This window comes from Montipora capricornis, chromosome 10 (genome assembly GCF_036669925.1).
Source record: "Montipora capricornis isolate CH-2021 chromosome 10, ASM3666992v2, whole genome shotgun sequence".
Taxonomy (NCBI): domain Eukaryota; kingdom Metazoa; phylum Cnidaria; class Anthozoa; order Scleractinia; family Acroporidae; genus Montipora; species Montipora capricornis.
Window position 1 is genome coordinate 71,739,360 of NC_090892.1, and position 15,000 is coordinate 71,754,359.

The 15,000-nt window shown below is 38.4% G+C and overlaps 2 protein-coding genes across 4 annotated transcripts in view; one reads left to right on the plus strand and one right to left on the minus strand.

Moving 5' to 3' along the window:
• LOC138018444 (NEDD8-activating enzyme E1 catalytic subunit-like) overlaps positions 1-12,881 on the plus strand; it is a 26,733-nt gene extending 13,852 nt beyond the window's left edge. For both annotated transcript variants that reach the window (XM_068865069.1, XM_068865071.1), the window contains 11 exons: positions 2,914-2,992; positions 3,906-3,985; positions 4,085-4,187; positions 5,503-5,616; positions 6,979-7,032; positions 7,125-7,161; positions 8,676-8,757; positions 11,201-11,301; positions 12,131-12,194; positions 12,364-12,418; positions 12,644-12,881. In XM_068865069.1, the coding sequence (XP_068721170.1) occupies positions 2,914-2,992; positions 3,906-3,985; positions 4,085-4,187; positions 5,503-5,616; positions 6,979-7,032; positions 7,125-7,161; positions 8,676-8,757; positions 11,201-11,301; positions 12,131-12,194; positions 12,364-12,418; positions 12,644-12,741 (867 nt within the window). In that variant the 3' untranslated portion in view covers positions 12,742-12,881. The remainder of the gene's footprint in view (positions 1-2,913; positions 2,993-3,905; positions 3,986-4,084; positions 4,188-5,502; positions 5,617-6,978; positions 7,033-7,124; positions 7,162-8,675; positions 8,758-11,200; positions 11,302-12,130; positions 12,195-12,363; positions 12,419-12,643) is intronic.
• The window catches only part of LOC138018445 (transmembrane protein with metallophosphoesterase domain-like), a 3,739-nt gene continuing 1,620 nt past the window's right edge, over positions 12,882-15,000 (minus strand). Inside the window, exons 2-4 of one of the 2 annotated variants that reach the window (XR_011126025.1) lie at positions 14,434-14,599; positions 13,470-14,144; positions 12,882-13,002 (exon numbers count right to left, since the gene is read on the minus strand). Coding sequence is in view for 1 of the 2 variants with exons in the window: in XM_068865072.1 (XP_068721173.1) it covers positions 13,811-14,144; positions 14,434-14,599 (500 nt within the window). In the remaining variant the exon portion in view is untranslated. Of the gene's footprint in view, positions 14,145-14,433; positions 14,600-15,000 lie in introns of both variants that reach the window. The other variant, XM_068865072.1, reaches the window with a different exon arrangement.

Sequence of the window (15,000 nt, forward strand, 5' to 3'; positions counted from 1 at the left end):
CAATGAAGAATTTTGTCCCGTTGCCGATTCCGTTTCATTCGGTACCGATAATATCGGTACCAATTGAAAACGGAATCGGAAAAAATAGGCACCCATTTGATCGGCATCAGCATGACCCGATGCCGATATTTGGACGCGTTCCCTAACCAAGATAGCATTATCCAGTAATATAGCTGTATGAACCAATAACATTTCAGAACCAAAATAACTAAAATTCTTTTCACATCGAGTGAATAATTATAATGAAGTTTTTGCACTCAGTATTGGAGTCAATGAGCATTGAACTGCCAACTGCCAAGGCCTACGAGTTTTGCAAAACGAAATACGTTATTGTGGGAATGTACAACTGACTCTCAATCTGGTTATTCTTGAACAAGGTGCTCTGTCTAACCTCCATACAGTTGTCTGGTGTACAAACCACCAAATTTTTGTGCTCCCAGACTTGACCCCCTCTTCAAGAACAAGCATGTTGTAATCATCCGGTTCTGGACAACCTGATACCTCCTATTCAACCGATCCATCACTTTCCTCCCAAGCACAGTCCCCTACCTCATCTCTTCAACCCTTCTCAAATCCTGCTTCCATCCCACAATGTTCTTCTCAATCCTTCTTTACCACCTGGGTTTCTTCTTCTGAAGTACCTCCTTAGCCTCATTGCTCGCCACTTAAGACCATCATCACTGAGAAAAGTAACCAACTTTTCGACAACCTCTTTGACCTCTCCTTGTTCCCCTTACCATCTTGTCCTCCAGCCCTCTGCTTGCCCTCAACACCAAAACAATGTAGCTGCATCTGGTGCTCTATTAGATCCTCTGTTCAGCATTTCACCAAAGATATCTTGTAGGGCAGGTTCGGTCTGGACATTGGTGCAAGCTTTACTCAAGAGTTTGGCTTCTAGATTCCTTAACTCGTTGTGGTGCTGAATAATGAACACTCCTCATCTACAGATCACGGCATGATCTACAGTAAAAACCTCCCCACATACACAACTGAAGGGCAGATCATCGATTGGCCAGTCATAGTGTAGTTTGAGGGCGTCGCAGAACTCCCTCTTGCATACGGTAAAACCCATTTCCTGTAAGGGTACTATGGTAACCGTTAACCATATCAACGCTCCTTTCTCTGTGACCAATTCTAATGCTCTGCAAGTCTTCTGAGGGGCTGCTAGCATCCTTAATTCGCTCTGCCCAGTCTTTGAGCTCTTTTACTCACCTGCTTCTTGTGGTGCATTGTGTAGTCTGTTATGAGGGCATCCTATGCTGTGTATACCTTTGGCTTGAAACATCGGTGGACAAACGTTTTGAGAACTCTGCCCAACATTCAGGATTTGCTGGCGCCATTGGAAGATGCAATATCACAGGTTCTCTTCCCAGCAATTATGGAGCGCAAACCTTATTGATTAGAAAGGGAGATCCTTGCGCTACCAGTTTGTTTAGGCAGTCTCGGTCTAGGAATTCAAGCCATCAAGCAAAGCATGAGAGTACACCTCTTCAGTCAAAGTTCCGGCACCCCTTGTCAAGGAAATTGAATATTAATTACACCAGCTGCCTGATAAGGCCTGTGGCTATGACTTAGCAAACTCTGCTAACTTGATTACTTCATTTAACCAACCAGTCACCTTCTGGCTGACATGATAATCCTCTAGATGTTCCCGCAATCCAATCACTGCTCCAAGATGTTTCTGCCCTTCTGCCATTATGTTGACAGCTGTGCCCTTGAAACCATCTCTCACGTCTTCTAATTTATCCAGTTTTACAATAATCCAGCATTTACTGGTGTCTGGAAAAATATCCGAAATCCGGACCAAGGTTATTCAAAATATCCCACCATCTCTTTACTTCTACGATGGAGCCAGCTCCACAAGCATCATCTGCAAACCAGCATTGCTTTATACCCAACGCTGCCTGCAGACTACATGTAGTAATCAGAAGCTGAACGCTTAGCATGTAAAGGCCCATTGCCAGCAGATCCCCTTGGGTTGTCCCAACTACTAATAACAATAATAACAATAAAATCATAATCATAATCATAATCATAATAAATGATTATTTTATTTAAGGGTGCGTTTGATTGACCGTATTCCGGAATTGAAATACAGAGAATGTAAGTTATAAATTAATCCTTCGTTTTTACGGAAATTCACATTAAAATTGTCAGATAGCTGCTAAAATGCTATTTTTAACATATTTTTGTTATCCATGCTGCTTCGAAACGTGCCAAACATATCATTTTAATCATCACTCCACATATTCTCATTCCGGAATAGGATCAATCAAACGCACCCTAAGTGTCAAATCTTCTAACGTAACAGTAACAGATACTGGTAATTATGTCCAGAGATGCAGTAATCAGATGCACGCAGGTTTCAATAAGTTATCATTACTCGTGTCTTGGAATACACTCAGACAATTAACATCTTGAAGTCTCCACCAAATGGTGCTCCTTGGGTAAGGATGAACAGCTGCATTTACCCTAAGTAAGCTAAAAATAACACTAATCTTTAACCCCCTTAACCTTACAGTTGGAAATAGGTTGCAAAGGCATTAGACTTTATATAGGGACACTTCACGTTATATGTCAAAATTGGGCATGCATCTATTAAGTGCATCTATTAAGTACATTTCTCTACAGAAGTGGTCTTCTAGGACTAGAGGAATATGGGACAGTGATCATTATTTTAAAAATCAAAATAAATGTTGGTTTTTGAGGAGAGGGGAAAACATGGGTACCCCGGGTAAAACCTCCAAGAGCAGATTAGAACCCACAAACTCAACTTACTTACATAGAGACTGGGTATTGAACCCAGCACATATTGGTAGGAGGCAATTGTGCTCTCACCACTGCATCAGCCTCCCTGTTATTAAAAATAAGGTGTTGTTATCATCATCATGATATAATTTGGCCTTGTTGCAGCTTAGTTTACTAGAATATGACGATGATGGCGACCTTGACCAAACAAGTATTATTCCTGTGGTGGATGGTGGCACAGAAGGCAAGAAAAAATACTAAACATAAATAGGAGAAATCCATTTAGGGATTGCATGCTGTTAAAAGGTTTACCTTCAAGGTTGCTTTCGAAGGGTAGTCTGTGATCTAGCTGCTAGCTGTTCAGTGGTTTTGTACAGCATGGATAATATATACATGTATTTTCAATGACTGAAAGTACTGGATGTCACTAGAGTGAAAGCTTTTAAAGTTCATAACAATGCTCCTCTGTTAAGACAACAGTAGGAGTGAACTGCATGCCTTATTGTACAGTCGAATTTAAACCTCATACGAAGTTTGAATGACATGCTGTGAGTAGCAGCCTTTGTTTCTTCACTTTTCTGTTGTGAGTCACATTAAATTGTTTTTAACTTTATTAATATTAGAAAAGGTGCAACACCAGTCCCAGTAACTTTAACGAGAGTAGAATAAAAGAGGAGGATTGGTAAAGAAATTAAGTCAAGCAGGAAGGTGCTCCAATGAAGTCAAACTTGTGGGCCTTTATTATAATTAATATTTTATTCTTAAAGATTATGATCTGCTTCATGTAAATTGGCCAATCATCTGAGAGATGTAGTCCTGACATAATATTATTATATAGACATGGGGATCGTGCAGACTACGAGCATTACCACTAAGTTAGTAGAGTGTGAGGAAAAGACAGGCTTGAGAAAAATGGCTGCACCAAATCTGGATTCCATTTTGTAAGCCACTTTTTTTCGGCCTGACTTCTCCTTGCACTTGGCTAAATCATATGCAACCTGTTTTAGAAATGCTCGTATTCTAGGTTTAATTAAGTGATAATAATGATGATGATGATGATGATGATGATGATGATGATGATGATGATTAATTGATTGTTCAATAGTTGATAAAGGGCCATTTTTAGTGCACAATAAACTACACAGCTCTTTTTACAGGTTTTAAGGGCAATGCAAGAGTCATCATTCCTGGATTGACAGCATGCATTGAGTGTACACTTGATCTTTATCCCCCACAAGTAAGAGTTTGATTTCTCAAATCTTTCTGTTGATCATGTATATCTGAGAGTATTGTATGATTTAGCAGTAAAATTAATGTCATATCCCTATTTTCGTAGGTTAATTTTCCTTTGTGTACCATTGCGCACACCCCTCGCCTTCCAGAACATTGTATAGAATATGCAAAGGTGTTAGTTTGGCCTCAAGAACATCCTTTTGGAGGTATTTTTGACCATGATAATAACATACCAGTACTACATTAATTCAAATAATTAATTAATTAATAATAAGTGGGATTTCGAACTTGGAGCAAACAAGCATATACCAAACGTTTCCGTACTGCAAAAGTCTGCATCAATTGGAGAGCAAAATATTTAATATTCTGCAAAAGGTGTTCTCTAGCTGTTATAATAAGAAAATTGGACTTGATAGTGATCAGCAAGTTTCGTAGGTTGTGTAGAGCGAGGATAACAACGATCATGATGATGATGATGATTATGATGATGATGGGGGTGCAGGGATGGCACAGTGGTGAGAGCACTCGCCTTCCACCAATGTGGCCTGGGTTGGATTCCCAGACTCTGCGTCATATGTGGGTTGAGTTTGTTGGTTCTCTACTCTGCACCAAGAGGTTTTCTCCGGGTACTTCCAACGGTTTCCCCTCTCCTCAAAAACCAATATTTGACTTGATTTGCGTTACCGTAATTGTTAATTTCAGTTTACAGTCTCCCCAATTAGTGCTCCAGTGCTAGAACAACTAGACACTTATTATAAATAAATTTCCTTTCCTTTTTTATAATAATAATTTAAAACAAAACATATACAATAATAGCAGTGAGAACTTTATTTTCAATTAACTGAAAAATAATACCATTCTCCATAATAGGAAAAATACCATGTGCAATATTATTATGACATGATAGATACTCTGAAAACATTGTCACATATTTACAATATCAAACTAAGTAGTTTAAATGGGAGTAAAAAGTAAAGCTAAATGATAGTTAAAATAGTTCAGCAGAGTTAGAACATCATGGCTGTAGTGTTCTCCAGAGTGAGGTCTTCATCAATTTCATTTAAGTTTGCTTCCTACTTCTTGATCAATCCCCTCAGGCAAAGTGACGCACAGTGCAAGAGGTAAAAAGATAATCCCTTGAATGTGTTACATGTTATAATGCGTGTATGTGATTCCATTACTTGATTGTAACGTGATGAAGCAGTGTTAAAGGTGTGAACAACACAGCAATCCGTTGTACTGAATGTAGCCAAAGAATCAGAGAATAAACCACTTCAAAACTTATCAGACTAGCCAATCTATACACAAGATGACAATAAATATCAAACTAAGCGATTGCTCAATTTCAAACTAGGTCTACAGTTAAAATGGGAGTAAAAAGTAAAGCTAAATGATAATTAAAATAATTCGGCAGAGTTAGAAAGTCATGGCTGTAGTGTTCTCCAGAGTCAGGTACATTAAAACAAAACAAAACGTTTGAAAAATTATGAATTGATCAGTGTTTGTTGAACCATCCTTCAGAGGGCGTTCCTGTTGATGGAGATGACCCAGCTCATGTGCAGTGGATTTTTGAAAAAGCCAAAGAGAGAGCTGATAGTTATAACATACAGGGAGTCACATACAGACTTACCCAAGGTAATAATGACACAGAAAAGCAGTCCTTTTGCTGTAGCAAATTGTGTAAAACACCTGATGCACAATTTGTAATACCTAGTAACTAAAAATCAAAATAAGCGTAGACCCTTTGCATAAATGGCAATGTACATCCTAAACTTCACATTCATGTGAAAAATCCTTTGTCCAGAAAGATAAGTACGAGACTAAGTATGATTGTACAAAGTATTGTTCAAAGAATGTGTGACTTGTCATGGATATCCCATGGAAGGTTTTGAGGTCTGATTCCCATGCTTGATCATAACTGCTACATGTATTGCATAACATCGGTCATGTGATGAAAATAATGTAAAAGTGTACGTAAATTAAAAGCCAGTTGGCAGAAAAAATTGTGATGGAAATGGCCTAGGTGCTTGAATAAAGTCCTGGGAATAAAGTACATTCTTCAGATAAGACACTGGTTAGGGATAAATTATAAAAAAAAAGAAGACACAACAAAGCTGTGATGTGATCCAACAAATGAAGGGATATACTGCAATGAGACTCGCCAGTATTGACCTGGTGCCTGTTTATCAAAAGTCCCGAGACTTCACTGCCCATTTACCAATGTCACAATTTCCTCTGCATCTCAAGAACAGAGAGGTCAAAGTCAAAGTCCACTGTCATTTTGCTTTTTGTTACCTTGAAATAATATTATGTCAAAAGATCGGCTTTCCAAAAACAAGTGGTTGCTAGTTTCACAAATAGCTTTTTGGGCCCAAAATGTTTATGGGACTTTCGAGAAACAGGCCCCTGGCCATCTTTGACTCCCCAAGATTAAGGACCAGACCTTTAAAGCAAAGAAGGTCATAACAGCAATAAGAATGTCCTGGAAATTCATAACCCTATCATAATGATTGCTACTTTGGTAATTTTGCAATAATTGTTCCAAGTTGTTCAGCTTGAAGAGCGCATACCTTTTCCCAGGAATAAAATTGGATGTGGATATTAATTTTACAAACTTAAGAAAATTGAAAATAATAATTATTTATTTGTGCATACAGGTGTTCGCATACTCCACATAAGCTCAGATTTGGCCATTTCAGATCAATAAAATATTGTCAGGACAAGAATGGCAAAGGAACAGACAAGAACAAAAAACACAGTCACCTGCTTGCTATTTTTTTAATTAATGCATAAATTTGTATTTGCTGATAATGTCTTTGCTTAACCAGTCAAATACTGTCCCCTCCATTAAGCTCTCTCAATTCTCTCAACATCCCTCTAATTCATATCTTCAATGATATGCTGATTCAAATATTATGTGACATCAATCCTCAATAAGTGGATAGAGGCATGCTTTTGAGTACAGTAGGAATAACTAGGACTTTTTTTCTAATGAAGGTGTCGTCAAGCATATCATCCCTGCCGTGGCATCCACAAATGCTGTGATTGCAGGTACTTCGTTGAAGCATTTACCTACAATTATGTAACTTTCAATTTGATTTAGTAGAAAGTATAACCTATCTTTTTTTGCTTTCTTTTACAAGCGGCTTGTGCCCTGGAGGTCTTCAAATTAGTTTCTAGGTAATGTATTAATTTTGTAGAAGCCAGTGGGTCTTCATGTTCCTTTAGATTATGAGGCTAAATGTAATTTAGGGAAGGTTAATCTCAAGTTAATTTGGCATGTAACCTGTTCACGCCAAATTAAATGGGCGTGCCTTTATTTGGGGATGCCGCAGAATCCTGCAGGGCTTGCTTTTGCATGGCCGTGCAATCTTTGCGGGCCATTTTTGTGAATCGTTGCAGATTCATTGAGCCCCACCTTTCCTGTACTGAGTCTATTCGGTTGTGGAGGGAAGTATCTGGTAAGGACAGTGAGCATTTTGTCCACTGGACCATGTTCCAGTGTGATATTGCTGGTTAGCGGCTGCTTATAGGAAATTGTTTCACGCTTGCAGGTTGCCAAGGATGCCACCGTGTGATGCCTGGATCACAACAGGCCCCTTCCCACTAACTTTTAAGGCACCAGTTCCCAAGCTTATCAAGTGGCGATGAGTTTAACTTGAAGATCTTGTGTTTCCATTTTCATTAAATCTTGCAGAATTTTTGAAAAGAACTGGCAGCTACAATCTTGGACAAAACTTGTTGGGAAAATGTGACTCTCTAATTTGTCTGTGTGATAAAGATTAACATTAATTCTTCCCACTTTCCCCTCTCCAGGGTTCGTACACTTTTTCAGACCAAACATGCAAGGACTTTTCAAGGACTTTCAAGGCCAAATTTTGAAATTTCAAGGACCTCTTTTTTATCTACGTCAAAGATTTTACCCATGGAAATAGTCTGACAGTACAATTCTTGCTCATTTTCCGTAATGAAGATGCGTGAAAATAATGCAAAGGCACTGGTAACCATTCTCGACCCCACAGCTCGTCACGTCTGTATGACATGACTTGAGTAGCTGATTATTTTTACTGAAGTTATGCGGGTCAGAAAAAATTCAAGGACTTTTAAGGACCAGGAATGATGAGCAGAGATTTTCAAGGACTTTCAAGGCCTTGAAAATGTACTCTCAAAATTCAAGGGTTTTCAAGCGTTTTCAAGACGCGTACGAACCCTGCCTCTCCCCCCATTCCAGTGTTAGTTTTAAAAAATGGCCAAATGGCTTGCACAGTATTTTGCATCACATTATCAATTGGTATGGGGGGAGGGGGGAAGGACCAATATACTTTGTGAGTGTGTGTCAAATGATGCTTAAGCTAGAATTTTTCCCAAGAGTTTTGTACAAGATTGTAGGTCAAATAAACCAAACATTTTATTTGGCCATTTTCATATGAAGTTTCTATTGCCTTGATTCATTTTTTGCATTCAAGTTGTCACACTTCTTTGGGAGAAGTTAGGGCTTGTTTACCCTTAACATAAAAGTTTGCAAAAAAGTCACTTGCAAAGTTTATGTTCACAGCAGACCCCTTAAATGTGCAGTTACCTATTTTTTAATAAATTATTATAGTTTTTGTTTACCATCTAAGATGGCTTTATGATGGTTTTAATCTATAATCATACAGTGTTGTAATCAGTTTTGATGATTCTCTTTTTACCAGCTGCTGTAATCCACTGAACAATTATATGGTGTTTAATGATACAGATGGCTTGTACACTTATACTTTTGAGGCTGAGAAAAAGGTAAGCTTAGATTGCCAGCTCAGTATGTTATGATAATAATTATTATAGAATGTTATGATATAGATCAGGGTATCATTGAAAGATGTTGATGAGGACTTTTCTGGATTTCTAGTTTGAGTGCCATCACTTAACTCCCCGAGTTATGATTACTTACTTAATGTCACTATTCCGTAATTTAAACTAAGAGTAGAGTGTAACGCAACTAGATAGTGTAACGACAACAAATAAGCAAATAACAATATGGCGTAATTGAGGGGGACACAGCCCTGTGGCAGGTTTTACGCGACTTAATAATAGGTGCACAAAACTAAAAGCCTCACTTATTCCCCCACTAACGTGGGAATAGAACAAGAGTATTGGCAGAGCCTTTGTTACCTCCCCAGCACAGCAGAGGCTGGATCGGACAAGATAAAGGCAAGGATATAATTAAGATGGCAAGACACAAGCAATGCCAAAGCTTGGGGGAAGTCGCTATGCAGACTTAACCGAACCACAAGGAGTGACCCCAGTTTATTGGCAAATAACAAACAAAAGCCCGTCTCCCGGGGAGGGAGGGTGGGAAATTTTAAAGCAAAATTGTTACAAACTGTGTACTCTCGTGCAAGCTGCCAGGATTATGCCCTGTTACAGTGTATTGAGATTTATATAGCAAGACAGTGTCTCAAAGTTCGACCAATAGGTACAGCTGTACTACGAGCTAAAGAGATGCCACGTGGCGGGCTTGTCAGCCATGAATGGGGCTAACAAACATAAGGACCAATCTAGGAAAAGCTAAGATATATCACTAGATTACTCAGCAAGATAGAAGCTAAAATACAGACATGAATAGCGTTTGTACTAACTGCTAGAATAAGGGAACATTCATTCATGAATTCAGCATTCAATATTGTTCTATTATTTATCTTACTGGATTGGGTGACGAACGAAAGCAGTCTTGCCCTCTAGGGGTATCATGTTCCATTAACTGCGTTTTACCAGCCGGTAAAAGCGTTAAATAATGTAGATACATGACTGCTTCTCCTCAGGGGCTTTTCAGGGTAAACAAGATGCTCTTCAAAGCGTTTATTCGGAATACCATGTTGCGCAGAAGTAGGGTGATACATTTTGGAAGAGTTAAAACAACACTTAGGCTAAAGCGATGTTCAAATTTGCTATTAAAGTACGGAACAAAAGAAGTAAATGTTTCTGCAGCCAATTGACATCTGGAGGGCTCATGTTATTCATAACATTTCCAAAAGACTGAATCCAGCATGTCAATCTTTAGCTGCTATTGAGCTTTCACTCAGGCTAGAACATGGAATTGAGTTTCTAAATCAGCGAACGTCATAATAAAAGTTTCACACTGAAACCCCAACACACCCCCCAATCATTTTGGTTGCCCCACCGCATGTTATAAATCCATATTTTCACAGAACTCGACGGGAAGAATTGAGGCTGTTTGAAGCCTCACACACATAGAAATCCCCTCCAACGACACTGGACTCCACAGCTGTTATTTTTGTTGTTGTTGGAAAACATAAGTCTCGTTTAAGAGGGAGGTGAAAGGTATTGCTCCATGGGATCAAGTGAATTGCTTTTATAGCCAATAAAATCACCACCTCATAATTCTATTGTCCATTTTGCGGCACCGAAGAAAGTCAACCGATACCTTTCAAGTTCATGTATTCCAAGTAATTTATTTTGACACATGGCTACGATACCAATAGAATTATTAACAAAGATAGAGATAAGGTGGATTTTGCAACAATTTAATGTTTCAGTCAGTTTATCCCAATATCACCCAAGGTGTAAAAATTTCTTATTTAGGATCCTTTCATTCGCTTTTGTGTTCACATTGGCTCCTGTGTTCACAAGTTTGTTTTGCATCAATTACAACCTCTCCCTAGAGGTTATATCGCGCATAGCTTTTAAGCAATGAAATCCACATGTCCTAATTCTATTGTGCATTTTTCTGCACTTCCGGTTTTCAAACCCATTTTAATACTCGGTATACCTTTTATCCTGAGTGAAAAGGGTTGGGGTTAACCCGAACCATTGAGAATGCTACCCGGGGTAACTGGCTGGAGGCAGACTGTTTTGCTGTTTAAAGGTGCTGCCAAGGAGATAAACCAAGGATTACCTTGAACAACTTCAACTCCAGCTAGGGGTCAAGGATGAGACTTGAGTCCAGAAGGACCTCTGGATTTCAAATCCAGCACCCTAACCACATATTCATTCTGCCTGCCTTTTAATCTATTGTAGACTGAAATGAACTCAATAATTTGCCACTGGTACGTTTATTTTTGTACAGAAGGAAATTGAGCGGAGCGTAAAGTTTCTTAGCTCGCCAAAACATGACGGTGGTGGAGGCTCATAAAGCCTTCCACTTAAAAATGAGCAAAAAGCTTGCTCATTTTTCCTCAGATTGGGAGAGATTTTCTTATCAAGGAATGTTTATTTCCAGGAAGACTGTGCAGCATGTAGCCAGCGACCTCACATTCTTACATTTCCAGAGGATGTCACAATTAAATCAGTGATTGACTTTTTCCATGAGAGCCCTACATAGTGAGTAACTTAACAATGCAAAATTATTTCAAGACATTAATATTTAGCTGTGCTTTGCTCCCCCAAAATACATGTAATATTACGAAAACCACGGATCTGTGGAATGGGCCCCAATTATTGAGTGACTGCCTTGCCTGCCCTGCTTTCAAAATCATGAGTCCTGGGGGAAAATGGTCAAAATTGTTCTTGTCCAGTGAAGAGGTGGCAAGTGCAACCGTGGACTCACTGTTACTTCAAGTGCAAGGAAGGATCCCTGGCCTTAACAGTAGCGTTGAACACAACACCTCTCACAAATTTGAATTATTTACATGGGAAAGTGGGCAGGACAGTGACTCAATAATTCAGGCCCATTCCACAGATCGGTGGTTTTCATTATAGCGGGGATGGTGATTGCACTCGCCTCCCGGCAATGTGGCCCAGGTTCAATTCCTGACTCATGGCCATATGTGGGTAAAGTTTGTAGTTGGTTCCTTTACTCTGCTCTGAGAGGTTTTTCTCAGGGTTATTATTATTATTATTATTATTATTATTATTATTATTATTATTATTAATACTTAATTAGATTTGCGACTGTTTTACATACTTGTACGTATATTTGTAAACATTTTCATTCGAATTAAAAATAAAGTTATTAAAAAAAAAAGATTATTATTACTATTATTATTATAATATTACTATTACTTGGTGATCGTGAATTATTGTCATACTATGTTTGCACAATGCTCCTGGTTCCAAGCCATCAAAATGCATAAGGTTGGGGTCCTGAATTTTTACATGATACATTATGCAGATTTGGAAGATCAGCAGCATTGTCATTTTTCTTGTACAGTCAAATGAAAGCTCCAAGTCTCACAACCATGATTGATGGGAAAAACAAAACCTTGTATATACAGGTGAGCTACTTATTTCATTTCTTTTAATTTGGCTTTAAGACCAAAATAATAATAATAATAGAAAATTAAGTACCGGTAATCATATTGACTTACGGAGATAACCCTAACCTAACTCTGATCTGCTCAATGAAAATAAAAACTTCGTTATTCTGACATTCTTGTTCTACAGTCTGTAAAGTCCCTAGAGGAGAAAACAAGGCATAATCTACCCAGGAAATTAAAAGGTAAATCATATGACAAAGGAATTAGATGATTGATTATGGATCTGCAGGTGGGCTCAGCTCTAATAAAAGGCTCATTCTTGGAAGGAAGGGAATGTTGCCTCCATTTTCCTAGAGAGTGGATACCCTAACTTTTCGTAAAGGTAAAAGCTGGATGTGCCTTGCAGGTATGATCTTACCATTTCATGGAACATGAAATTTATATATGGTGATTTACATTAATTTCAGAAATTGGACTTACTGATGGTCAAGAGATAGTGATAGCAGATTCCACAACCCCTAAACCAATCATTTGCAAGATACAATTTGCATCAGGAATGGAATGAATAATAATAATATTAATACTGCTCAAAAATGTACACAATAAATGATTACTGTAATTATTAATAACTTCAGGGGAAAGTGCATTTATGGTGCAAGATGGAGGATTTTTTGTAAATAAAGAAGTGCTTTTCTTCCTCTCTGATTTCTTTTTTACAGTCAATTTTATTGCATTTCATTTATAGTAAGTAACATCAAAGATAACTGTAGCCTTTGACACAGCTGGAACTGTATTGATGCATTTGATACGTTCTGACATTACTTTACTCCATACAGGGCTCGAAATTGCGACCAATACGGTCGCATTTGCGACTACATTTTTCCCTTTGCGACTGAAATATCTGGAGAAGTCGCAAATTTGCGACTTGTTGTCACCTTCGTTCTTTGGAAACAAAAGGGTTAGCAGTTGCCACTTTGCTGCTACGTTTGCTAAAACAAATAAATAAATAAATAAATGACAAAATTATTTTATTTCTCGCTGTGAATTTTCTCTGAAGGTAGCGTAATTGTATAGTAATTTAGCTGCGATGTTACGTGCACAGCTCCATTCCTTCGATCATTCGCCATTTTCAGCAGTTTCTTTACACACAAGTACTGCGGGCTCATATTTTTTTGCTAAACCGCTGACAACACAATGCAGCGCGGCGATTTTGCGACTAAAAGATGCGAAATTGCCACTAAATTTTCGTATTTTATCGCAAAATGCGACTGGATTATTTCGTTAATTTCGAGCCCTGCCATAAAAGGATAAGTGGACCACTGGGCGAGGGCTTTTGAAAATTGATATAAGTGATCTCCGACCAGTGACATATTTGCAATATGCAAAAAGGTGTTCTTTACTTGGGTAAAAATAAGCAAAATGTGACCTTAACACAGCCACAAAATTTTGGTTGGTGAACCAGTCATGTATCAAATGAAATCAATTAAATTAAATTAAATTTGAGAAGCACAGGGCATTACATCCAGTTGAAACCATGACAAATTGCATCGTTTGTGGAAAGGAAAATAACTTGTTACATAAACTTAATGCTTTTTTAAATTCCCTTTAAAAAACATTTACTCTTTTTATAAAGTTCATTTTTCAGATGAAATTAACACAATATAAGTGATCTCTGCTTCCGACCATAACCTCATAGGCATTCCCCAAAAATGCACCCCACTTGACACATAAACATATGACCCTGTATTATGTCTATACAAGCCTGCAAAGTATGGTTCTCTCATAAGGTGCCATAGATGTATAGGGAACAACTGCCCCCCATGGGTGTGGCCGGTGAGAATAAGGTCAACTTTGTGGCTGTCCAAGACCAGTTTAGCAGCTTTTGGTCGATGAGCAAGGAGAATAGTTGGAGTACCAGCATCTACTCCTTTTAGTGCCTGTATGATGTCTGTGCCATGATTTCCTGATCTGAAAATAAGCAGGAAATTGACTCTGTTATCTCTGGTCTCCTTCCTACTCACTTGGGTGCAGAGATCCTTACAGGCAATCAGTGTGAGTTGTACACAACTCCCTCTGTTTTAGGAGAAAATCTCTAGCATTGTTACCAGGTTCAACCTCCCAACATTTTTGTCCCCTTTAAGTCTTCAGTGCTTCATCGTTCCTTTTGACAATATCTAATATCAGCACAGACTCCTGCCTACAGTGATCATTCCCATCTCCATCACCACCCGTACGTCTTGAATGGTGTTAAGCTAACCTTAGAAATCCACCCTCTGAGTCATCAACACCAGAAAGACAAAGTTTTGCCTGATTTTTGTTTGGATGCGTTAAAAGAACATGAGAGTTGTGAAGTGGTGTGACACCAAGGTATTCCAGTTCCTTAAGCCATCCATCAACATCACCAGTGTAGTACTCATGGTTTCCTTAAAAACAAGAGATTACAGTACAATTCTTTGGTGTGACTGGTCAGTATGAGTAATGACATCTTTTTAGACAAAAATGCTGTTACATGTATCTATGAAAGCATGGCACATTGTTTACCATTCACTCTCGCAAACTATATTGGAAATATGCGATGCTGCAATTTCAGGGCAGGGCAGGGCTGGGCAATGCATGTACTGTCTCCTTTCCTGTATGGTATAACCACATCAGGGATTCTCTTAGTGAGTGCGTCCCAAAGATGCTGAATCCAACACAATATTTCCTACAGGAGTGGGATTTGAGCACGGAGTGTTAAGGAAGAATATATAGTCCAAAGGATGGACTATTACCTGTTCTTCTAGCTTTCAAGTGTTTAATAAAAATATATTATTTTATTTAGAGC